Genomic DNA, 24,943 nt, shown 5'->3' with positions numbered 1-24,943 from the left:
AGAGTCGATGCAGAGGGTCAGCTCCGAACCCATCCAGCAAGAATGAAGGCGAGATTGACAACTTAACATTGTTTGTTCTCCCCCCCCCCCCAAAAAAACTGAAATTGAAAATAAGTGTGATATATATATATATATATATATATATATATGTGTGTGTGTGTGTGTGTGGATGTGGAAGTAGACTTTTATGATGGACATGTTCTGAACTGGGCAGCTTTGCTATTATTGGTTCATGCATTTTATTTCATTGCCTACTGGAAGAATGTTCAAACAATAAGGTTAAAATGCACTCCAACAAGTGTACTGTATTATACAAGGAATATAATTTAATAAAGTCAGGAAGATGCATCAAAGAACACATGTATTTTTCTTGTTTTGTGTGCAAGGGGCCAATGATTTGAAAACAGCCCAAAGGTAATCTTTATCCACCACTGGCCAGATGCATTTTCTTTGGATGCTGTGTGTGGGTTCTAATGCTGTTTCAATGAAAGAGTTTCAAGGGCAGAGAAGTTTTAATGCCATGTTTATTTTCATTGTGAGACAGTATTGCTTTGTGTAGCAGCTTTGTTTAGCAGATGTCTATTAGAGTTTTTGCACTGTGTTATAAAATGTAAAAATAAAATCCAAATAATCATTGTAGAAGTAAAGCAGTATGCACACATTAGTGTTGATGGCAAATGGGGCAAAACAGGCAGGTAATGGGCCACTGGAATGGCTGCAGGGGGACTCTGGTACCATATTTTGGTTGTCTGTTCTTCAGTTTGCGTTTGAAAGTTGGTATCCCACAACTCCATTGGAGTGGGCGGGGTTACGTGGTTATGTATGCAAATTTGATGTTAATCAGCATACAGATTTATACCTATTTTACATGGGCCTTGTCCAGATTTTTGATGTTCCAGGTTGAGAGGTATGGTTGCATCATTTAGTATTTTGGTGGCTCTCTTTAGGTTCCCTGATGTATAAAGATCATAGATTGTGAGCAGATTAATACCAGTTATCCTCTCGGCAACTATCACCACTCTACAGTAATTCCTTATCTGCGCCCGAAAAGCTCACATACCATACCGAAAAAAAGGATGTTAGGATGCTTTCAACTGCTGCTCTACAGAAGGTGGAAAGTGCTGACAATGGTAGTTTCATCTTTTTGAGTCTTCTCATAAAGTGGAGACATTGTGCTTTTTTCACTATGTGGCAGGTGTTCCCTGACCAAGAGACATCAGAGATATGAACTCCAAGGAATTTGGTACTGCATACCCTTTCCACCATCTTGCCATTGATCAGGAGCAGTGTATGAGGTGTTTGCCTCTTCCTGTAGTCTATGATGATCGCTTGTTTTGCTTACATTCAGGTCAAGGTTGTTTCTTGCACATCAGGCAATCAGTGTGTTAACCTCTTCTCTGTATACACACTCATCATCTCTCCTGATGCGACCTACAACTGTGGTGTCATCAGCATACAGTACAGTTTTGTACCTACCATAAATGTAGATGTTCGAGTGTATACACTGCTGCAGTTATTATACTTGGGTTATCCTGCCGTCAGGCGGTTCCCCAGTCGGCCTGAGTTCCAAAGTCTTGGCCCAGCGTCGGCTGCTGTCGCCTCCTCCCTGACGTCAGTGCGGCAGGGGTATACAAGATGCAGCGGATGCCATTTTCTTCAGATTTTCTTGCCCCAGATGTCAGGTACGCCCAAATACGTAGGCAATTCAAATCGCTAATAAAACATACATAATAAAAGCAAACAACTTTCAGCTACCAGCAAATACTCCCCATTGGTAGTAAAGGGTAGAAGACATAGGTACGTACCAGCAAGTAGTAAAGGGTAGAAGACATAGGTACGTACCAGCAAGTAAGTGGGGAAGGAGGGAGGGTAACCTGGACTGCAGCAGTGTATACACTCGAACATCTACATTTATTGTAGGTACAAAACTGTACTATGTTCATCATGTTACGCTGCTGCAGTCATTACACTTGGGTAGAATCCCAAAGCTGAGGTTGGGTGGCTGGTTCTATAAGGCATTAGGGGTGTCTATAAGGCCCTGCAGTAGCGAAGCCAGCTCTGGATTTAGAGTATAGAGGCACATGGTAATGCTTGGTGCAGGTATGCACAGAACTCCAAGTTGCTGCTTCCAAAATATCCTTGGTAGGTACTCCTCTGAGGTAGGCAGTTGAAGTGGCTGTTGCCCTAGTGGAGTGAGATCTAATGCTGCTAGGTACAGGTTTCCCATGGTGTGTATAGCAGAAACGTATACAAATGTCCTATCCATTTTGAAATAGTCTGTTTTGAAATGGCTTTTCCTTGTCCTCCTGCAGCATATGCTACCAATAATTGCTCAGATTTCCTGAAAGCTTTGGTTTTGTCCAAGTAGAAGCGTAACTGCCTGTGAATGTCCAAAGAATGCAGTAGTCTCTCCCCTTTATTCTGTGGTTTTGGATAAAAAGTTGGCAAATGAATAGTTTGGTTTAGAGCCACACTGGATACCACCTTTGGCATAAACTTAGGGTTAGTTCTTAAAGACACCCTGTCCTAGTGGAAAATGAAGAAAGGTTTCACTGCCATTAGTGCCTGTAATTCTGAAACTCTTCGTGCTGATGTTATTGCCAGGAGTAGAGCAGTTTTCCAAGAGATATATTTTAATTCTGCTGTGTTAGCTGGCTCAAAAGGAAGTAAAGTCAATTTTTCCAAAACAAAGTTGAGGTCCCAAGTTGGAGTAGGTGCTCTGCGGGGCGGTCTTATGTTTTTAACCCCTCTGAGGTACTGTCTTAGCAAAGGATTAGAGAAAATTGGTGGATCCATGTTTTAATGAGCAGAGATGGCAGAGGCGTGGATCTAGATGGATGAGAAGGAGAGTCCTTTGTCCAGCATCTCCGTTAAATATTGTATTATCTGAGGAATGTTTGGAACATGAGGGTCAAGGCTGTGTCCTTGATTCCAGGCATAGAATCTCTTCCATTTATCCAAATAGGCTTTCCTGGTACTAGTCCTTCTGGCCTCCAGAATGACATCCATAACAGCTTTGGAGAGTGGCATTGCCTGCTTGACTATGGAATCTTCCATGCAGCTAGGTTTAATGTCTTTAGCTGGCTGTGTAGTATCTGATTGTTGTGCTGAGTCAGCAGATGTGGGATTTGAGGCAAAATCCAGGGTGGGGTCCTTGTGCTAAGTTCTTTAAGACTGGGTACCAGTGCTGGCATGGCCAGTCTGGTGCAATCAGGATCATCTTTGGCTCTTCTTGCCTGGCTTTTATGAGTACCTTTGGCAGGAGAGGTAGTGGTGGGAAAGCATATACTTGTAGGTTTTTCCAGCTGAATGAGAGGGCATCCACTTTCCATGCTTGTGGATGGTAACTCCTTGTGCAGAATTTCTGTAGCTGGCAGTTCATTGGGGATGCAAACAGATCTATGTCCGGGCTCCACCATTTCTGTGTTATCATTCTGAATATCTATGGATTCAATTCCCATTCGTGGGGATCCATGATGTTTCTGCTTAAGTCGTCTGCCAGTGTGTTTTTCTCTCCTGGAAGGAATTGTGCTTGCAGATGAACTTGATAGTTTAGAGCTGTGTTCCACAAGGTCATGGCTTGCCTGCAGAGGGGGTAGGAGTGACTGCCCCCTTGCTTGTTTATGTACCACATAACTGTAGTGTTGTCTGTCTTTAGTAGTAGTTGTCCTGGATGCAGCAGGGCCTTGAAATCTATAAGTGCATTTTGTACAGCTAGCATCTCTTTTTGATTGATGTGAAGATGCCTTTGTTCTGCAGGCCACTTGCCCTGAATACAGTTGCCTGCCATGTGTGCTCCCCAGGCGTAATCAGATGCATCTGCTGTCAGTGTTTGCCTGGCTGTGGGTTGAGTAAAAGGCTGTCCCCTGTTGAGATGACTAGCTTGAGCCCACCATTGAAACTCCTGTTGAAGGCAAGGAATTAGTGGTATAACTGTTTCCAAACTTTGACAGTGTTGAGACCATACATTTTTTAGGTACCATTGTAGTTTCCTCATATGCAGTCTGGCATATGGAATTAGTAGTATACAAGATGTCATGTAACCCAAGGCCTGCAGAATTTTTCTTGCAGGGAGTTGAGCCTTTGTTGCCATCAATTGAAAGTATTGAGTCAGTTGTCCTTGCTTGTCTGGTGTGAGATAAGCCATCTGGGCCGTTGTGTTCAAGCTGGCACCCAGGAATATAATCTCTTGTGAGGGCACTAGTTTTGATTTCCTTTTGTTTACTGTGTACCTCAGGCAACTTCAAACGCCAGATGCTTAGAAGAATGTCCTTGCTCTCTGCTTGAATCAGGCAGTCGTCCAGGTACAGATAAATTTGAACTCCTTTCTGTCTGCAAAATGCAATTACTGGTGCCAGGCACTTTGTGAAGACCCTGGGCACAGTAGATAAGCCAAAGGGCAGTGCAGAGAATTGATAATGCATTGAACCAGCTATGAATCTGAGGTATCTTCTGCAGTTTTGTCTGACAGGGACATGCAGGTATGCCTCCTTGAGGTCCAATGTCACGAGCCAAGCTTTCTTGCCCAGCATGGGAAGAAGCTGCTGTAGTGTCAACATTTTACATTTCGGAACATCCAGGAAAGTGTTTAGAGAAGAAAGATCCAGAATGGGCCTCCAGGCTTTGTCCTTCCTGGGAACTAGAAAGAGTCTTGAGTAAAATCCTTGTCCTTGCTCCTGTGGTGGTTCCTTTTGAATAGCTCTCATATCCAAGAGTGCTGCAATTTGTTTTTAAGCCTCTGCCCATTGATTTGGTGGCAGATTTGGCATTCCTTTTAACCTTGGCAGAGTGGGAAAGTGGAACCTGTAACCATGAGATACAATGTTGAGAACCCATTTGTCTTTGGTGATCATATGCCAATTGTGATAAAGTGCCAGTTTTCCTCCCAAGGGGGCTGCCAAGAGAGAGTTGTTTGGCAGCTGTAGCGGGAAGTCATTCGGGCTGCTTTTTATATGGTTGGGGCCTGTCTTCCCCTTCTTTCTGGCCTGATGTAACCCATTGTCGAGGCCTGTAAGGACCTTGTGGTTGACCTCTACCTCTTGGACGTCTGTATCTGCCCCTTTGAGGTCTGTTTGTAAGTGGAAAGGACCAATTCTTAGTTGGCCAATTTCTGCTAAATCTAGGAGGCTGAACCTGTAAGAAATCTTTCACCATTTGCATAGATTTTGTCTTATCCTCCATTTTCTTTAATACCTCTTCTGCCTTAACTCCAAATAACACATCCTGCTGCAAAGGTGCATCCAATAATTTTGCTTTAACATGGTCTGGTAACGTATGTTCTTTTAACCAAGCATGTCTTCTAATGACAGAGCCTGTAACGGCTGCTGTACAGGAGGCCTCTAAAGAGTCAAAACCACATTGCAAAGTATGTTTTCCCACCTGTTCAGCTGCATGCAATAAATCCTGCATTTCTTTAAAAGTAGGAGGATCTGAATCTGGAAGCATTTTTTGTTTCAACTGAGACAGTAGAAACTGCTGATATTTTAGCATGTGAAACTGGCAATTTAAGGCCCTTATTGCTAAAGTTGCAGACGCATATACTTTCTTTCCCCATCTGTCTAATGCTCTGGAATCTCTGTCAGAGGGAACTGGATTCTTGGCTGAGACCTTAACCCCTTTGGGTCCTTGGGAAATAGTTTCAGGGTCAGCAACAGGGCTTTTGTACAGAAATTTGTGAGAGTCAGGGACTCTGTAGTATCTGTCAGGTTTAACTGGGGCTGGAGGTAAGGAATCAGGATTTAGGCTGGATTCAGTATACACATCATCCACAATACCTAACACTGGCAGAATAGCAAGGGGTCTGTGTTGAGGTAATAAAAGGAAGTCTCTGAGCCTTTTCTTGGATTCTGAGTAATCCTGGCCTTCCCAATGGAAATGCTCCCTCATGGTATGCAAGGTTTCCCCAAAGGAGTAATCCTCAGGCGGAGAGGCTGATGGAATTGACTCCTCAGCATCAGAATCCTCATAAGGGGGTAAGGAATATCCTAGGTCTGAGGATGAATCTGAAGAGATGGACACCTGGTCAGATGAGTCATAGTCTGCATCCTGTCTAGGCCTTTTATCAGGAGGGGGTTAGGACCCCCTGATCAGAGTGATTAGGTCTTCAGCCATCTTGAGCATTTGTTTCTTAGGCATGGAGGCCTGTGCTGGAAAATGCTGCATTTGTTTCTTTGATTTTAAAGCTGGCTTAGACTTAGCAGAGGGTTTAATGCTTAACTGAGTAGGTCTGAAAACACCTTCTGAAGCTGCGGGTAGCTCAGCTACTCCAGATCCCTCTGAAGGGTTAGTTTCGGTAGGCTGAATAACTTGTGCGTCCGAAGGCCCAGCCATCTCCATGTGGGAGTCAGAGGAGGCCTGTGGTTCTACAGAAGCGGTCGCCAGGGGCTGCAAAGGTGCCTCGCTGAAAACCGGAGAACCGGCTTAGAAGAGGCTTCGTCGTCAGTTTTTGGCCTCGGATGCCTACCCTTGTCTTTGCGCTTTTTATGTATTCCGGTCGTCGGTAGTTCAGACGGCATGGTATAACCGAATTTTCTACCAAAATAATGTCGGGCAAAATCAAACAGACGTTTAATAGTGCGTTTGTTAAACCTAGCACAAAACCGACAACCAGTGACGTCGTGGTCTGGGCCTAGGCATGGGATACAATAAGAATGGAAATCCTATGAGGTATTTGCTTCCCACAAGAAATACAGTTAACTTTTACTGACATTGGTCTGAGGCAAGAAAAAGTTTCCCCAACGGGGTACTTAGCTTTGTAGAAGACTTCGGTTCTGGATTTGGAATGAAAATCTCAGGAGACGGCCGACCGGCACTTGCGAACTGCTTTTGCTTCGGGCACCGCGCAGCAAGAAAGACTGAAGAAAATAGTGTCGGCTGCATCTTATATACCCCTGCCGCACTGACGTCAGGGAGGAGGCGACGGCAACCAATGCCGGACCAAGACTTTGGAACTCAGGCCGACTGGGGAACCGCCTGACGGCAGTATAACCCAAGTGTAATGTCTGCAGCAGTGTAACACGATGAACATCTGATATGATTTGTACTGAAGTTTGCTGTGCAATCAAGGGTTAGGACACTAAACAATAGGGAGCTGAGAACGCAACTCTGAGGAACACCTGTGTTGAGTGTTATGCTCCTAGAGGTATTCTTGCCACACAAACCTTCTGTGGCCTGTTAATCAAACAGTCCAGTATCCAATCACATAGGTGTTTGCTGATGCCCAGATGTACTAGCTTACTGCAATTGGGACAACTGTGTTAAATACTACTTTCAACCATACTGTATCTGTGAAACACATCCTTCCTAACCTTAACGAATACTATTTCTCAGCTACATCATATGCACATAAAGCTTCTACTCCCTAATCTTAACTCTCATGCCTCTTCATCCTGAACCTGTCACCTCCATATTTCTTTCTGGCACTTTATGAATTATTTGCTTTCACTACATCTTCACTTATATGTTTTATAACCACAGATTAGATTGCACCCAAGTACCACTTTATGTTCTGTATTGATTTTTTTTATATGCTGACATACATCCCATGTGGAGCATGAAATAGGTCAAGTAGGGATCAGAATCAGTGCTCTAATTAGCAAATCTGAATAAATAAAAGTGATAAAATCTCTTTCCAATGTGAAAAAAAATTGAATTTGGTTAATACCTTAAGTCAACCACATGTATTCATGAACTAGTGAATGCCAAAACAAATGGACAAAAAAGTCGTAAGTTTGCTAGTTTATTATTACAACTCAAATGATTTTTCTTCCATCATATGCTCAGTAGCCTTACCTCTAATGGTACACAGTGCACACATTTACCCAGTAGACCATGACGACACCTTGAAGAAAAGCAAAAGACCATTACATTTCAATAGCAGAAAAGTGCCTTCTTAATCATGAATGTTTTATACACTGCAATCAGTTTTGACATCAATGAAGTACAGTTGAAGAGAAAGGCAAGAGAAAGGATTAGATGGTGCCATTTACAACTTAACAGACTAGACAGACCACTAGTCTTCTGACAGGTGATATGTATTCATGCAAGTTCGGCTATACCAAAAGGAAAAAGCTACTTCAAATAAGCAGCACTTGTGTATGAGAAACAAATATTTTTCAAACGGTGTAAAAAGAGCCACATCTATTTTGGCAAAGTCTATAATCCTGTTATTTTCCTGAATCACATCCTTTGCTCATTCATGAACATTCTGTAATATTCAATGTTCAATTTAATGCAATGGTTACTGCAAACGCAAGGCCTTAGGAGAGGCCATCTAAAAGTCTGCCTTCAAAGAAATATTTGTTTTTTTTCCAAACTGACTCATCAGCCCAGTTAGAAAAACCTATCTGAAACAAAGCATGACAGGAAGAGGCTAATATAGGATAGCAATGAATTTCACAACCAGTCTCCCATGTACAAAAACTATTATTCTTAACTTGAGAGAATGCAACAGTTTGACCAATAAATTCCAATATGTAGTACTGACATAGTGGTCAATAAATACAACACCAAACGCTGATATACTTCATTACTGAGACTCTTGAAAAAAAGATCACCACTCAGTCGATACGCAACTGAGTCAATGTATTACAGGTTAAATGTTCAAAGGATCACACCCTTTCATCAAGCCACCTAATCAGATACAAATAAACACAATAAAATAAGTCTGATGACTAGAAGACCATTTTGACTGCCAATAAAAATGTGAAACATTAGTGTTTAATACGTGAAACAAGTCCTCAAACTATCAAGAGACTTATCAGTTCTTGTATGTTCTAAAAGAGATTGATTTATGTTTCATCAAGGCATTTTGTTTTAGTATGCCTCCTCTCTCCCTAAAAAATTTCCATACTATGCAATCTACCCACGAATCATTTTTGTTGTGTGCAAATTCTATTTATTGACCACAGCAGGATGTTAGGAAATAGGTTCTGTACCACTTCTATTATCGACTGTTTAAGTATTAGCAACAACCTTTTAACTGAGACCCAGTAACTCCAGGTACCTTAGATGGGTGGACATCATGTGATGGGACTGTCCGCAGACAAAATCTTTCACCCACCTGGCCAAAGAAACCTTCCATAACCAGTACAGAAGGGGTATCATCCCCTTCTTCACAGGCAACAAAACGTGTCAGATTAAGGGACCTGCCAAGGGATGTTCATCCCAACTTCTTCATGAAAACTTTTGGACTGGGACATCATGCCATGGACTAAAGGTATGAAAGGCTCCAAAGGGGCAACACCAAAGGCAATGGATAATTCACAAACAAGGGCTGGATGCTAATGTGTTTCACTGGATCCTGTTCCCTCAAGATGAACTGGGACTTGGGAACCCAAAGTCCAATCCCCAGTGTCCCTTTTTCATCCTGCCCCTTTAGTTGCCACTCTTCTTCCTCTTTTGTGAGGGATGGTGGGATGTCTGTGACTGCCATGAGGTCTCATAATTAGCCAACAGTGCAAGCCAAAGCCTCAACACAGAGATTAATGGCCTTACAGCTAAAGGCTTGTTAGATGTTACAATTAGGGATGTCATGATCACATCCCAGACAACATTTACAGTGTATGGTAATCCTTTTGAGAGATCTACCCATCATATCTACATTTATCAGATTTATCTTCTACATTACATTATCCTCTTTTACATTAGACAAAATAATGCATCAAAATTAGGACAAAAAAAGACGTTTCTCAACTCTAGCTCTGGCCAAAAATGCCAGAAACACTAAACAAAACACTAAACAAGCAATTTATTATGCAGCTCACACTTTGGCAAAACAGAAGATGGCACAATTGAATGCCTCCTTTATACTGGCAATGTGCTGATCCCTCACAGAGATAAACAACTATCCAGCCTGGGTGCCAAGTGCTACATATTCAGCCACACATCAGGCCTTCCACAGCAGAAAGCCCAGTTACTGGGCGGAATAACATTTGAGAAAATCTATGTGCTCTAAAGACTTTCAATATAAATAAATCAATTGCAACCGTGGAATTTTCTTGTTTAAAAAATGACAGAAAACTAGAAGCTATTGATTTAAGGATTCAAATGGATTCCAGGTAAAGTCTGCACTTTTTCATTCACATTCTATGCAGCAGCTGTGCTTATCAGAAATAGCCGCGGTGGTACGGCGGTAGCGTTGTTACCTCACAGCAAGAGGTTCTCCCGTTCGATTCTCGGCCTGGCTTGGGAGTGCCTTCTGTGTGGAGTCTGCATGTCCTCCCCGTGGTTGAGTAGCATTCGAAAGACATGCGTGCGTAAATGGGCGTGCCTTCGTTGAAGGTTGGGCGTCAAGCTGGCATCTCAGCATTTTGTAAAAATCTACTGCCAATCATTAGTGGACCGGAGTTCCACTGTGGCAACCCCTTACCTGGAAAAAGCCGAAAGACAAACATACTGCATTTAATCAAACTAGTAGAATCTATACTGCAGGAAGACATTTTTCTGGTTTATGTCAAAACAAAAACAATACAGTGCAAAAAAGATTTTTCATGCTGAAGAAAATTTTTAAAATATGATGTCTGTGGGTACCATTAAACTGAAAATGCAGTGATTTATGAAATATCTGATGAGCTAGTATCAGACTGCTGGCAAGAAACATTCACAATAAGAGAAAATGAATTTAAAACTACACAGTGGTTAAAGAGTTTCTCTGAAAATACTCGTACTCAGTTGTGATTTAAGAATGTTGAAGAAAAGGTTGTGTATACACTATTAAACAAAAGTTATGTACTCAAAGCTAGATCTGTGTTGTCTTTGTCCGTCTGGTTCAAACCTGTGGGTTATTGGATCAGACTCCGATTAGCGACCAGCCAAATCTCCAGGACTTCAGCTGGCTGAGCTCTGCCTCCTCTACCCATAATGTCTTGCTCCCAGAGAACCTCAGGCAGAGTTTGCCCTTCACTGCCTCAACTGGCAAAATACTAACCTAAGAGAAATGACAAGGCACCCACAAGGTACAGCAACCTCCCAGACTTGATCATATGAAAAGGAGCTCACTACACAAAAAGGAAGGAGGGAGGGAAAGTTGAAACAGATGGAGAAAGACAACACGGTTCTGGTATTACAGTAAGTACGTAACTTTCGTATCAGATGCTGTCTTCTACATCTGGATTCAAATTGTGCGACACAGTCCCCAGACATTTAAAAACCTAGGAGGTTCTAAGGAGGAATATTGCACAATACAGTGGAACCAAAGGAAGCCCTGGATCTCGACTGAAATGTCCAGCCTGTATTGGGACACAAAGGAATAGTGATCTACTCAAGTAGCAGCTGTACTCAAATCATCCAACTAGGCTCTAAAGAAAAAGGGAATGGAAGTGGACATGGCTGTGGTAGAATGAACCTTTGGTTTGCGATACAAAGACTTTCCCTGAAAACTGTACTCAAAAACAATGCAATTTGACAACCACTTGGACGATGTAACCTTAGAAACAGGTTGACCAAATTGAGACTTTTAAAGAGAGAAATAAATTTAGACTTCTTGAAAGACGTTTTCTTATCCTGATAAAATCTCAATGGTCCGTGTATATCAAGATAATGCAACAAACATTCACCTTTATTGGAGAAATAAGGGGAAAACACAGGAAGGTGAATGGCTTGATTCAAGTTATTCTCAGTAACCACCTTGGGGAGAAAGGAAGGATCCATAAGAGGAGGCACACTATTCATATGGAAAACTATAAGTGAGGGCCTGCAACTCAGATATGAATCTAAGAGAAGTGAGAGACGGCAAAAAAAAGAAGTTATGTACTCACCATAACATTCCATGTTTGTAGCCCATTGTGGCAAGGTAAGTATCTCATAGTGCACTAGTAAAAATCCCCAGATCTTGTTTTCTGCCATCTATAAAAATAATAGAAGGTATTTCCACAAAGAAAAACAAAGATGAAAGGTCTCCAACCCTAGGGAAGATAAGACACCATCTTGTCTCCAGATCCTCCAAGGATACATTGACGGGGGTATGTGGGTGGGTTCATAAGAATGAAGGCGAAATGGACTACAAACATGAACTTTATGGTGAGTACATAACTTATTTATGTTCTGTAATCCTATCTCGCCTTCATTCTTACATATGGGATAACGTCCCTAGCACCTTTTTCTCCGGTGGCTCACAGGAATATACTCCTAAGAACCGTGGAACCAAAGGAGGCTCTGCCCCTGGAGGCAATGTCCAATTTGTAATGAGTAATAAAGGTTTGAGGGATAGCCCAAGTTGCTGCTGCACATATACTGTCTATTGGAATTCTGGCTTGAAAAGCAGCATATGTGGATATAGATCTGGTAGAATAAGCTTAAATTTTAAACGGGAGTTCTTTGCCATTAGAAGAGTAAATAAAAGATAATACAATTTGAAATACAATTTGATAACATTATCCGAGACTGGCATACCTTTTCTAGTCTCCGAAAAAGATAATTGGTCTGATCTCCTAAACTCTTTGGTTCTATGTAGACAGAACCTTAACTGTCTGTGTACATCAAGTTGATGGAACCTGTATTCCGCTTTGTTTGAATGACTAGGAAAAAAGGCTGGCAGTTCAATAGTTTGATTCAAATTAGATTGAGAACAAACTTTGGGGATGAATGACTGATTTGTGCGAAGGGAAAAGTACAGTTTTGTACCTACCATAAATGTAGATGTTCGAGTGTACACCTTGCTGCAGTCATCACACACGGGTTATCCTGTCGTCAGGCGGTCCCGCAGTTGGTCGGAATTCCAAAGTCTTGGTCCGGCGTCGGTTGTGGTCGCTTCTTCCCTGACGTCAGTGCGCCAGGGGTATATATAATGCATCCGACGCCATTTTCTTCAGTTTTTCTTGCCCCAGATGTCAGGTGCCCCCAAAAAGGTGGTCAGTAATTAGCACCAATTTATGAAGTTTTTAGCACAAAATTCCTCTAGCTATAAGCAAATACATCAGGAAGGTTTTGTAGAGATTTAGTCAGTTAGATCAGAGGGGATGGAGGGGGGGGGTAACCTGGACTGCAGCAGGGTGTACACTCGAATATCTACATTTATGGTATGTACAAAACTGTACTATGTTCATCATGTTACCCTGCTGCAGTCATCACACTTGGGTAGAATCCCAAAGCTAACGATGGGTGGAGGATTCATAGAGGGTTAGAGGAGGCTAGAAGGCCCTGCAGAACTGCAGGCAAAGCCAGCTCTAGTCTTAGAGTAAAGTGGTAAGTCGTAGTGTTTGGTAAAGGTGTGTACTGAACTCCAAGTTGCAGCTTCCAAAATCTCCTTGGTTGGAACCCCCCTGAGGAAGGCTGTAGATGTAGCTGTTGCCCTGGTAGAGTGGGGCCTAATGGTAGCAGGAACTGGTTTTCCATGATGGGTATAGCAAAAACGAATGCAATGTCCTATCCATTTGGAAATGGTTTGTTTAGATATAGCCTTCCCTTGGGAAGCTGTAGCATAGGATACAAAGAGCTGGTCAGATTTCCTGAAAACCTTAGTTTTATCCAAGTAGTAACGAAGTTGCCTGTGAATGTCCAGGGAATGCAGGAGTCTTTCTCCTTTGTTCTGTGGATTTGGGAAAAAGGTGGGTAAGTGGATGGTTTGATTTAAAGCCACACTGGAAACCACCTTAGGCATGAAGGAAGGATTAGTAGAGAAACTCTGTCTTGATGGAAAATGAGGAAAGGTTCCACTGCCATTAGTGCCTGCAGCTCTGAGACTCTTCTAGCTGAAGTTATTGCTACCAGTAGGGCAGTCTTCCATGATAGAAACTGTAGATCTGCAGAGAAAGCTGGTTCAAAGGGAGGTAGCGTAAGTTTTTCCAGAACAAAATTGAGGTCCCATGTTGGTGTAAGGTGCTCTCCTGGGGGGTCTAATGTTTTTTGCCCCTCTGAGGAACTGCCTTAGAAGTGGATGTGCTATAGTGGATCCGTGTTATAGTGGGCTGAAACAGCAGATGCATGGATTTTAATGGAAGAAAAGGAAAGTCCTTTGTGCAATATCTCAGTTAAATACTGTAGAATCTGAGGCATGTGAGGCTGAAGTGTGTTTTGGCCTTTAGCTTGGTTCCAGGTGCAAAATCTTTTCCATTTGTCCGAGTAGGCCTTCCTGGTGCTGGGCCTCCTAGCTTCCAGAAGAAGCTCCATAACTGCTTGTGAAAGAGGAGCTGGCTGGATGCTTAGTTGATTTGCCATGCAGCCAGATTTAAGGTTTTGAGCTGGCTGTGTAGAATCTGATTGTTTTGCTGTGTAAGCAAATGAGCAATTTGTGGCAAAATCCAAGGTGGGCCATAGGCCATATTCCTTAATAGTGGGTACCAGTGCTGGCATGGCCAGTCTGGGGCTATGAGTATCAGTCGTGGTCTCTCCTTTCTGATTTTCAGTAGCACCTTTGTGAGGAGAGGCAATGGAGGGAAGGCATATACTGTCAGGTTTTTCCAACTGAATGAGAGTGCGTCCACTTTCCAAGCTTGATCGTGAAGTGTCCTTGTACAAAATTTTGTTAGCTGATAGTTTTGGGGGCTGGCAAACAGGTCTATATCTGGAAGGCCCCATTTTTGAGTTATCATTGCAAATACTTGTGGATCCAGCTTCCACTCATGGGGAACCATGATGTTTCTGCTGAGGTCGTCTGCCAATGTGTTCTTTTTTCCTAGCAGGAATTGAGCTTGTAACTGAACTTGGTAAGCCAGTGCTGTGTTCCACAAGGTCATTGCTTGTCTGCATAGGGAGTAGGAGTGTGTACCTCCTTGTTTGTTTATGTACCACATTACTGTGGTGTTGTCCCGTCCTTATTGTAAGTTGTCCTGGATGTAATAGGTTCTTGAAGGCTGTCAGAGCATTCTGAACAGCTAGCATCTCTTTTTGATTGATGTGTAGATTTCTTTGATCTGCAGTCCATACGCCTTGAACACACCGTCCTGCCATGTGCGACCCCCCAGGCGTAGTCCGATGCATCTGTTGTCATAGTTTGCCTGGCTGGGGGCAAGGTGAAAGGCTGACCCTTGTTGAGGTGACATGCCTGTGACCACCATAGAAATTTCTGTTGTAGGCACAGAATGACAGATATTGTGCCCAAGCTGTGGCTGTGTTGTTGAGATCATACACTTTTTAGGTATCACTGTAATTTCCTCATATGCAGCTTTGCAAATGGTATTAGTAGTATGCAAGATGCCATGAAGCCCAAGGCTTGCAGAATTTTTCTTGCAGGGAGTAGGGTCTTTGTTGCCATTGTTTTGAAATATTGAGTCAGTTATAGTTGTTTGTCTGGCATCAGGTAAGCCTTCTGGGCCATTGTATTCAAGCTGGCACCCAGGAATGTCATATTTTGTGAGGGTACTAGTTTTGATTTCTTTTCGTTTACTGTGTACCTCAGGCAAATTAGAAGATGTTTTACAAAAGCCAGATGTTGTAAGAGGATGTCCTTGCTTTCTGCTTGAATGAGGCAGTCGTCCAGGTATGGGTATATGTGAATTCCTTTTTGTCTGCAGTATGCAATTACTGGTGCCAGGCATTTTGTGACGACCCTGGGCGCAGTAGATAAGCCAAAGGGCAGTGCAGAGAATTGGTAATGGGTTGAACCTGCAATGAAACGGAGGTATCTTCTGCAACTTTGTCTGATAGGGACATGCAGGTATGCCTCCTTGAGGTCCAACGTTACTAGCCATGCTTTCTTGCCCAACATGGGAAGAAGCTGCTGTAGTGTTAGCATCTTGAATTTGGGTACTTGTAAGAAGGTGTTTAGAATTGAAAGGTCCAGAATTGGTCTCCAGGCATTGTCCTTTCTGGGGACTAGAAAGAGTCTTGAGTAAAATCCTTGGCCTTGCTCTCGTGTAGGTACCAGTTGAATGGCTCTCATATCCATGAGAGCTGTAATTTGTTTTTGTGCCTCTGCCCATTGATTTTGTGGCTAGTTTGGCATTCCTCTTTTCATTGGCAAGGTGTGGAAATGGAATCTGTATCCTCATGAAATTATGTCTAGGACCCATTTGTCCTTTGTGACAATGTGCCAGTTGTCTGAAAAAAGTGCATGTTTTTCTCCCAAGGGAGCTGCCAAGAGACTGTTGCTTGGCCAGATGAGGTGCAAGTCATTGAGTTTGCCTTCTGGTGGATTGGGGCCTGTCCTCTCCTCCCTTCTGTGTTGCAGTGCCCCATTGTTGAGGTTTGTATTGGGCTTGTGGTTGTCCTCTGCCTCTTGGACGTCTGTATTTACCCCTCTGTGGTCTGTCGGTAGCTGGAAAGGACCAGTTTTAGTTGGCCAATTTCTGCTGAAGCGAGGGGGCTGTACCTGTAGAAAATCTTTGACTGTCTGCATAGATTTTGCCTTATCCTCCATTTTCTTTAAGACTTCTTCTGCCTTAACTCCAAATAAAACATCCTGCTGTAAGGGAGCATCTAGAAGCTTTGCTTTAACATGATCAGGCAGAGTTTGTTCCTTTAACCAAGAATGTCTACGTATAACAGACCCAGTGACAGCTGCTCTGCAGGAAGCCTCCAAAGAATCAAAACCACATTGTAAAGTATGTTTGCCCACCTGTTCAGCTGCATGCAACAAATCCTGCATTTCTTTCAATTCAGACTGTTGAGGGAGTGTGCTCATTTTTTGTTTTAGCTGAGACATGAGAAATTGCTGATATTTTAGCATGTGAAATTGGCAATTTAGTGCTCTCATAGCTAGAGTGGCTGAGGTGTTAACCTTTTTCCCCCACCTGTCTAGTGCTCTGGAGTCCCTTTCAGAGGGTACAGGATTTTTTGCCATAGAAGCCTTAGCCCCTTTGGGACCCTGGGAGATAGTCTCTGGATCAGCAACAGGACTTTTATACAGGAATTTGTGTGAATCAGGCACTCTATAGTATCTGTCTGGTTTGGCTGGAGCAGGAGGCAGAGAATCTGGGTTCAAACTAGATTCTAAGTAAACAATCATCCACAATGTCTAAAACTGGGGGGATGGCAAGTGGTCTGTGCTGGGGGAGTAAAAGAAACTCTCTGAGCCTTTTCTTTGAGTCAGAGTAGTCCTGACCTTCCCAGTGAAAATGTTCCCTCATAGTGTGTAAAGTTTCCCCAAAAGAATAGTCTTCAGGAGGAGAAGCTGAGGGAATAGAATCCTCAGCATCAGAATCTTCATACGGGGAGGAGGAGTAATCCTGGTCCTCAGAGGAACCTGAGGAAATAGACACTTAATCAGAGGAGGCATAATCTTCCTCTTGTCTAGGCCTTTTGTCAGGTAGGGGTTGGGAACCCCTGATTAAAGAGATCAAATCTTCAGCCATTTTAAGCATCTGTTTCTTAAGCATGGGGCCTTGAACTGGAGACTGCAGTGCAGTCTTTTTAGGTTTAATAGGAGTCTTAAGCTTAGGATACGTTTTTATGGTGAGCGTCGTCGGTCTGAAGACGCCTTCAGAAACTGAAGGTTTTTCTGCAGCACGGACATCTCTTTCTGCAGAGTCGTCGGTAGGGGCTGAACAAAATGGCTGCGTCGGCCTAGCGCTCTCAGCCAAAAGCTCCGAAGCGGTCTCGGGTTCCAAATCTGCGGTAGTCAGGGGCTGCATCGGAGCCTCACTGAAGACCGGTGAAGCAGAGACCGGTCCAGCCGAGGCCTCAGAGTCTGGCTTGGGCCTAGGCTGCCTGTCCTTATCCTTGCGTTTTTTGTGCATGCCGGTAGTCGGTTGCTCCGACGGCATTGTGTAGTTAAATTTTCTACCGAAATAGTGTTGTGCGAAATCAAAGCATCTTTTTATAGTACGCTTATTAAACCTAGCACAAAAATGACAACCAGTGATGTCATGGTCTGGGCCTAGGCAAGGTATGCAGTAAGAGTGAAAACCCTTATGAGGTATTTGCTTCCCACAAGAAATACAATTATTAACTTTTTCTGACATCGGTCAGAGACAAGAAAAGTTTCCCCAACGGGGTACTTGGCTTTATTGAAGACTTTGGATCTGAAATTCGACTTCGAAAATCTCAGGAGTCGGCCGACCGGCACTTGTGAACTGCTTCTGCTTCGGGCACCGCGCGGCAAGAAAGACTGGGGAAAATGGCGTCGGATGCATTATATATACCCCTGGCGCACTGACTTCAGGGAAGAAGTGACAGCAACAGACGCCGGACCAAGACTTTGGAATTCCGGCCGACTGCGGGACCGCCTGACGACAGGATAACCCAAGTGTGATGACTGCAGCAGGGTAACACGATGAACATCTCTGTCTCTGTCAAACCTCCTTACTTGATTTTTCATAGAGTGCTTGCAGTTCTAACACTTTTCTGGAAGATGTAATGGCTACCAGAAAAATGGTCTTCCATGAAAGGAACTTTAAATCACAAGTATGTGAAGGTTCAAAAGGCAGTGAGGTAAGTTTTGAAAAAACAAAATTTAGATCCCAAGGAGAGGTTCTTGAAAAGGAGGTCTTAGCAGTGCAGTGCCTTTCAAAAATGACCTACACAGTCTATGATCTGTAAGATTAGGTTCATATTGTCCCAAATGAAAATTAATTGAACTTTGATTGTAGCAGCAGCTGATCCCTGATGAAAAAGTTTGGTTAGAAATTCTAACACTAAGGGGATGTAGGCTGTGTATAGATCTATGTTTTTAGCTCATGGCCAGAGATCTTTTCCATTTGCTAGCATACAATTTTCTTGTAGAAGGTTTGTGAGAAGACGTGAAGATATGAGTAACTGCAGGGGAAACATCATGAACCCTGACTAGGGATGGAACTGGAGCAGCCATGCTGTCAAGTTGAGGGTGTGGAGGCAGGGATGGAATGTGCCTGACGTGCGTGTCAGAAGGTCTGGAGCTGGGTCCAGAGTCCATGGATCATCCAGAAGGTGAGGCCTGAGAAAGGGGAACCAAATCTGACGAGGCCAGTAAGGAGTGAGGAGAATTATTCTGCTTCCCAAAGTCTTTGCTTTCTGGATCACGTTAGATATTAGCGGAAAGGGAGGAAAAGCATAAAGAAGTCCAGAGGGTCAATTGTGAACAAGTCCATCTCTCTGTGTCTTCCCCGGGGCGGGGGGGTAAGGATGAAGTAGCTGCTGCTGCATTTGGCGTTCATTGGTGTGGCAAACTGATATCAGCAAGGCTGTCCCCATTTGCGGAAAATCTGTAACACAATTTTCTGATTCAGAGACCACTCGTGAGGCATCAAGATTGCCCTGCTGAGCTTGTCGGCTATCACACTGGTTTTCCCTGGGATGTGCATTGCAACTAGAAAGTGTTTGGAAGATATCGCCCACTGCCAAACACGAAGAACCTCTTGACATAGGGGGTAGGATCTGGTTCCTCCTTGTTTGTTTATATACTATACCACTGACATATTGTCTGACTGGATTGCTATTGTCCCTAGAGGAAGAAAGTCGTGAAGTGCTTGCAATGCTAGTAGCACTGCTCTCATCTCTAGAACACTAATATGCAAGTGAGCCTCATGTTCTTGCCATGTGCCTTGGACTGTCCTTCCTAGCTAATGCTCCCCCCCCCATCTGGGAGGCATCCGTGGTCACAGTAGCAATGGGTTGGCGAGGAATGAATGGTCTCCCCCATCGTTAGTTGATTGGACTGGATCCATCAACAAAGATCCTTATTGCAAGTTCTGTTATTAAAATGGGATGAGACAGAGGCAGTTACTGGAGAGTCCACTGGGAAAAGAGGAGCCATTGTAGAATTCTCATATATAGTCTGGCTAGCGGAAATAGAAGTTATGTTCTTACCATAACGTTCCCATGTTAGTTGTCTTCTTCTCGCCTTCTTCTTGCTGGATGGGTTCGGAGCCGACCTCGGCTCCGACTCGGCCACTCTAAAAGCTCGAGAGTTGGTTCCACCGGCTCGAGGCTCCCCTTATATCCCATAATGCTAGGCGAGAGTTACCTCAGATCTCGTTTGTAAGCTAACCCCAGCTTATAATAGTAACAGAATAACACTAAACAGAGTCCACCTCTAACAACAGGAAGAAAGATGGGTGACCTACATCCTGAACCAGGAAATATGCACAACAGCATATGCCTAAGAAAGAGGTGGTAGAAAGAGAGGTCACAATCACAACTCCTCTAGGTCTGTCCAGGCCAGGGGGATGGAGGGTGGGACGCAAGAAGAAGGCGAGAAGAAGACAACTAACATGGAACGTTATGGTAAGAACATAACTTCTATATGTTAAGTTGTCTATCTCGCCTTCATTCTTGCTGGATGGGACGCGTCCTAGCACCTTGTCCCGGGTGGCCTAACGGAACAGACTCCTGAGAACAGTGGAACCAAAGTTAGCTCTATGCCTAGAAGCTAAGTCCAACTTATAATGAGAAATGAAAGTGTGAGGAGTAGCCCAAGTAGCCGCTGCACAAATGGTGTCAATAGGCAGTCTGTCTTGGAAGGCTAAAGAAGTAGCCAAGGCTCTGGTGGAATGGGCCTTAGGTTTATTAGGCAGTTTTTGGTGTCTAATTTCATATACAAGGGAAATCAAAGATGTTAGCCATCTGGATAATGATACCTTTGAAACTGAAAGTCCCTTTCTGCTTTCCGCATAGGAGACAAACAGCTGATCAGATTTCCTGAATTGTTTTGTTCTATCCAAGTAGTACCTCAATTGACGATGAACATCCAGGCAGTGTAATTTTTGTTCAGACCTATTGGAATATTCTGGAAAAAAGACAGGGAGGTCAATGCTTTGATTTAAATTTGACGTCGAAACCACCTTAGGCAAAAAGGACGGGTTAGTTCGTAAGGATACTCTGTCCTTATGAAACAATAGATAAGGAGGTCGACAGCTGAGTGCTTGAAGCTCTGAAACTCTTCTAGCTGAAGTAATAGCTACCAGAAAAAGAGTCTTCCATGATAGCAATTTTAAAGAACAGGAGACTGCAGGTTCGAAAGGGGGAAGAATCAAAGAAGCAAGTACTAAATTTAGGTCCCAAGGAGAAGGAGGATTTCTTATAGGAGGTCTGAGAAGAAAAGCTCCTTTCAAAAAGGCTTTGCAAAGCTTGTGGGACATTAATGCAGATTCAGAAATACCCACATGAAAGTTAGAAATAGCTGCCAATTGAACTTTAAGAGTAGAGGGAGATGAACCTGCATGGAAGAGTTCAGCTAGAAATTCAAGGACTAATTGGATGGAAGCAGTGAAAGGATCTATGTCCTTTCCTTGAGCCCAATATGTGAAGCGTTTCCACTTACTCAAATAAATCTTCCGAGTGGAAGATTTATGGGAAGCTATCAAAATATCTCGAACGGAGTGAGATAATTGAGGAAGCCTGGCTAAGGTTGGAACTGGAGGAACCAAGCAGTGAGGTTCAGAGAGGGGAGGGAGCGATGAAACTGACCCGACTGATGGATCAAAAGATCTGGAACTAGGTCCAGATTCCACGGTCGCTCCAAAAGAAATCTATGTAGAAAGGGGAACCACACCTGTCGAGGCCAGTAAGGAGCAATGAGGATCAATGAGGCCTTCTGAGCGATAGCTTTCTGTATCACTTGAGAGATTAGTGGGAAAGGAGGAAATGCATACAGAAGTCCCCGGGGCCAAACTTGGACTAGAGCGTCTCTGCTGGGTTGGCCTGGTAAAGGGAATAGAGTGAAATATTCTCTGCACTTGCTGTTTTGGGGAGTAGCAAAAAGATCGCAGCAAGGCTGACCCCACTTGAGGAAAATTTCTCTCACAACAGAGTCTTTCAGAGACCACTCGTGAGGCATGAGGATAGCTCTGCTCAACTTGTCCGCAATTTGATTGGACTTCCCGGGGATGTGCGTTGCTATCAGAAACCGCTGAGAAGAAATCGCCCATTGCCACACTCTGAGTGCTTCTCGACACAGGGGGTATGACCTGGTTCCGCCTTGTTTGTTGATGTACCACACTACAGACATATTGTCTGTCTGGATTGCAATCGTTCCCAAGGGAAGAGAGTCTTGAAGGGCTTGCAATGCTAAAAGCACTGCTCTCATCTCCAGAACATTTATGTGCAAGTGGCATTCGTCTGGTTGCCAAGTGCCCTGGACCGTCCTGCCCTGATAATGCCCCCCCCACCCGATCAGGGAGGCATCCGTTGTCAGAGTAGCAACCGGAGGGGGTGGAACAAAGGGTCTTACCAACAAGAGCTGAGGGGAAGACATCCACCACATGAGATGATTTTTGCACGCTTGCGTGATCATAATGGTGTGAGACATTGGAAGTTGCTGGTATGACCATTGAGTAAAGAGCATCCATTGAAGGATCCGCATGTGGAATCTGGCTAATGGAAGCAGAGGTATGGCCGCCGCCATAATTCCCAACACTTTCAGAACTAACCTGGCTTTGATTCTGTTGTTGTTGAAAAGGAGTGAGACCAGTTTGTGAATGTCTGTTATTCTCTGATGTGTTAGTATCGCAGACATGTCTACTGTGTCTAGATTTGCGCCTATGAAAGTAATAGCACGACAAGGCGACAAAACAGACTTTTCGCAATTTATTGAAATGCCTAACTTTTGACAAATGCGAAAAGTGTAATCCCTGGCCATCAGAAGGAGATGCTTGGTGGGAGCTGTGAGGAGCCAGTCGTCCAAATATGGAAACACCTGGAATCCTTGTCGTCTCAGGTGAGAAGCTACCACTGCCATGCATTTGGTAAACACCGGGGCAGTGGTGAGACCAAAGGGCAGGGCCCTGAACTGAAAATGACTGGTTCCCAGCCTGAAGCGGAGGAATCTTCTGGAGCGTCTGTTCATTTTTATGTGATAGTACGCATCCTGAAGGTCTATAGAGCACATCCAGTTTCCTTTGCCCAAAGGGGAAGGATGGATTGCAGCGTGACCATCCGAAATCTTGTTTTCTTGACTGATCTGTTCAAGATACTGAGATCCAAAATTGGTCTCCAGTCCCCTGTTTTCTTTGGAACTAAAAAGAACCTTGAGTAGATTCCGGATCCTTGCTGGTCTGCTGGAACTGGCTGAATTGCTCTTTTTGCAAGCAGTTTTGAGATCTCCAAAACCGCTAGATCCCTTTGAGGGTGGAACATCTGGAAGGGATTTTTGATTGGTTTGGAATGCGAAGAAAGGGGATAGAATAGCCTTGAAATGATGGACTGTACCCATTTGTCTTGAGTCAGGGATAGCCAGGCTTGTGGGTACAGTGACAATCTCCCCCCGACTGCCTCGGAAGGTGGGCAGTCGGGCAACACCTCAGGGATGCTGAAAGGGCTAGTCAGAGAAGGCTTCCCGATTGCCCTGGTTCTGCGGACCCCCCCTGCCCCTAGGGCGACGTCTACCATTGTTATTCCGCCTCTGCCTCTGGCGGGAAACGACTCTGTCGTCAGGCGAAGTCCCTTGAGATTGTTTACGGAACCACATCTTTCCACCTTTCTGGCCTTTGGGGTAAGGCCTAGAAGGAGTAGAAAAACGGACTCCGACGGCAGAAAGGGTCTTGCCATCAGTTTCGCACCTAGTCAAGGTTTCTTTCACTTGAGGACCAAAAAGAGATGATCCATCAAACGGGGAGTTAGTGAAAGACGTCTTGAAAGGGTCCGCAAAATTGCATAGCCGCATCCAGGCATGCCTACGTAAGGCCACACCTGTCCCTGCGGCCCTACTCGCTCCATCAGCCACATAAGAAAGGAGGCGCATGGAGGAGTTGGCTATGGAGTTAAGGGTAGCCAGCTGCGTGTTCATCTTATCTTGAAAACCCGCAGCTGTAGGGTCCTTTAACATTTCACTCGCTTCCTTGATCAAGTCCCTTTGAAGACGAGTAAAATGGCATAGGTAGTTCAGCGAACGCATGGTAAATGTCGCTGACGAGAACATCCGCTTCCCGTACCTGTCCATGGACCTAGATTCCTCGTTACGTGGATGGACAGGTACTGAAGGATCAGCTAGCTCCTTCTTAGTGGCAGCAGCTACCACCATAGCATCCACAGAAACTCCTTTTGTTAAGAACTGTTTGTCTGCTGGTGCCGTTATGAACTTGGAGGGTCTCCTGGGAGTGGGGTCCACTGAATCAGGAGCCGTCCATGCCTTCTTAGCAACCACCTGCATGAGGGGGTCAAAGGGGGACACCCAGGAGGTGGAAGGGCGAGAGCCAAACGCCTCAAGATACACAGATTCATCCTCCGAAGGGTTGAGGGCTGGCCAATTTCCCCTCTGCTTCAGGATCTCTAGAATGTCTGCAAATGAGACATCTTCAGAAGGGGAACGGGGGGAACCCTCAGAATCATCTAAATCTGTGTCAGACGTAATGGACTCAGGTGAGTCAATGTGTTTCTTCTTACACTTCCTCTTCCGAGGGGGCTCTTCTGCCAAATCAGGAGAGGCCTCGGAAGAGGATGAAATCCCCACAGGGGATTCCTGAGGAGCTGGCTCTCTGCGGTCCGGGATGAGGGAGTGAGTCGACTTGACCTGAGGCACCGTAGAGGGAGGGGCGGATGGAGCCGACTGTGGAGTAGAGCCAGGCTCTAACACACTCCGCATGACCTCGAATGCACCCCTGTCAGGCAAAGCCAGAGGTCCCCGCTCCGAGAAGCTAAGAACCTCCCTCGGCACCGACAGTGATGGCTCCGAGGCCGATGTCGGAGCCGAACTCACCAGCCGAGCACCGAGAGGAGAGGGGTCGGACAAGGGTCCGGTGCCACTCACCCCCTCGGAGCCGACGAGGGAAGTCCGGCGCCGAGATTCTTCCAAGGAAGAAATCGGAGCCGACGACGGAGCCGAAGACAATTGTATCGGCTCCGACGCTATCACAGTCTTGGTTCCGACGCGACCCGGCTCCGAGCTCAAGAGAGTCGAAGGAGGAATATATTGATGGACTGGGGCAGGCATCGACTGATGAGTCGGGCTCTGAAGCATCTGGGCCAGTGCCTCGGACTTAAGAAGTCGACTCACTACCCTCTGAAGGTCATGATCCGACAGCCTCGATGACCTAGAGGAGTGAGATCTTTGGCTCCGTTCACACAGCAGGGGAGATCCTGGAGCCGAATGAACGGAGCCAAGGGATGGTGACCTGGACCTCTTCCTAGTTGTCGGCTCCGAAGGTCTGGTCGGAGC

The 24,943-nt window shown here is 44.6% G+C and overlaps 1 protein-coding gene across 1 annotated transcript in view; it reads right to left on the bottom strand.

Moving 5' to 3' along the window:
* NPLOC4 (NPL4 homolog, ubiquitin recognition factor) overlaps window positions 1-24,943 on the bottom strand; it is a 1,702,928-nt gene that overhangs the window by 1,254,178 nt on the left and 423,807 nt on the right. The window contains exon 5 of the mRNA XM_044085045.1: window positions 7,792-7,840. Coding sequence (XP_043940980.1) covers window positions 7,792-7,840 — 49 coding nt within the window. The remainder of the gene's footprint in view (window positions 1-7,791; window positions 7,841-24,943) is intronic.

Source organism: Protopterus annectens, chromosome 10.part0, assembly GCF_019279795.1.
Source record: "Protopterus annectens isolate FY-2018-M chromosome 10.part0, PAN1.0, whole genome shotgun sequence".
In the NCBI taxonomy this organism is placed as follows: Eukaryota; Metazoa; Chordata; order Ceratodontiformes; family Protopteridae; genus Protopterus; species Protopterus annectens.
The sequence above is the reverse complement of the archived record's forward strand: the minus strand, read 5'-3'. Positions and strand labels throughout refer to the sequence as shown.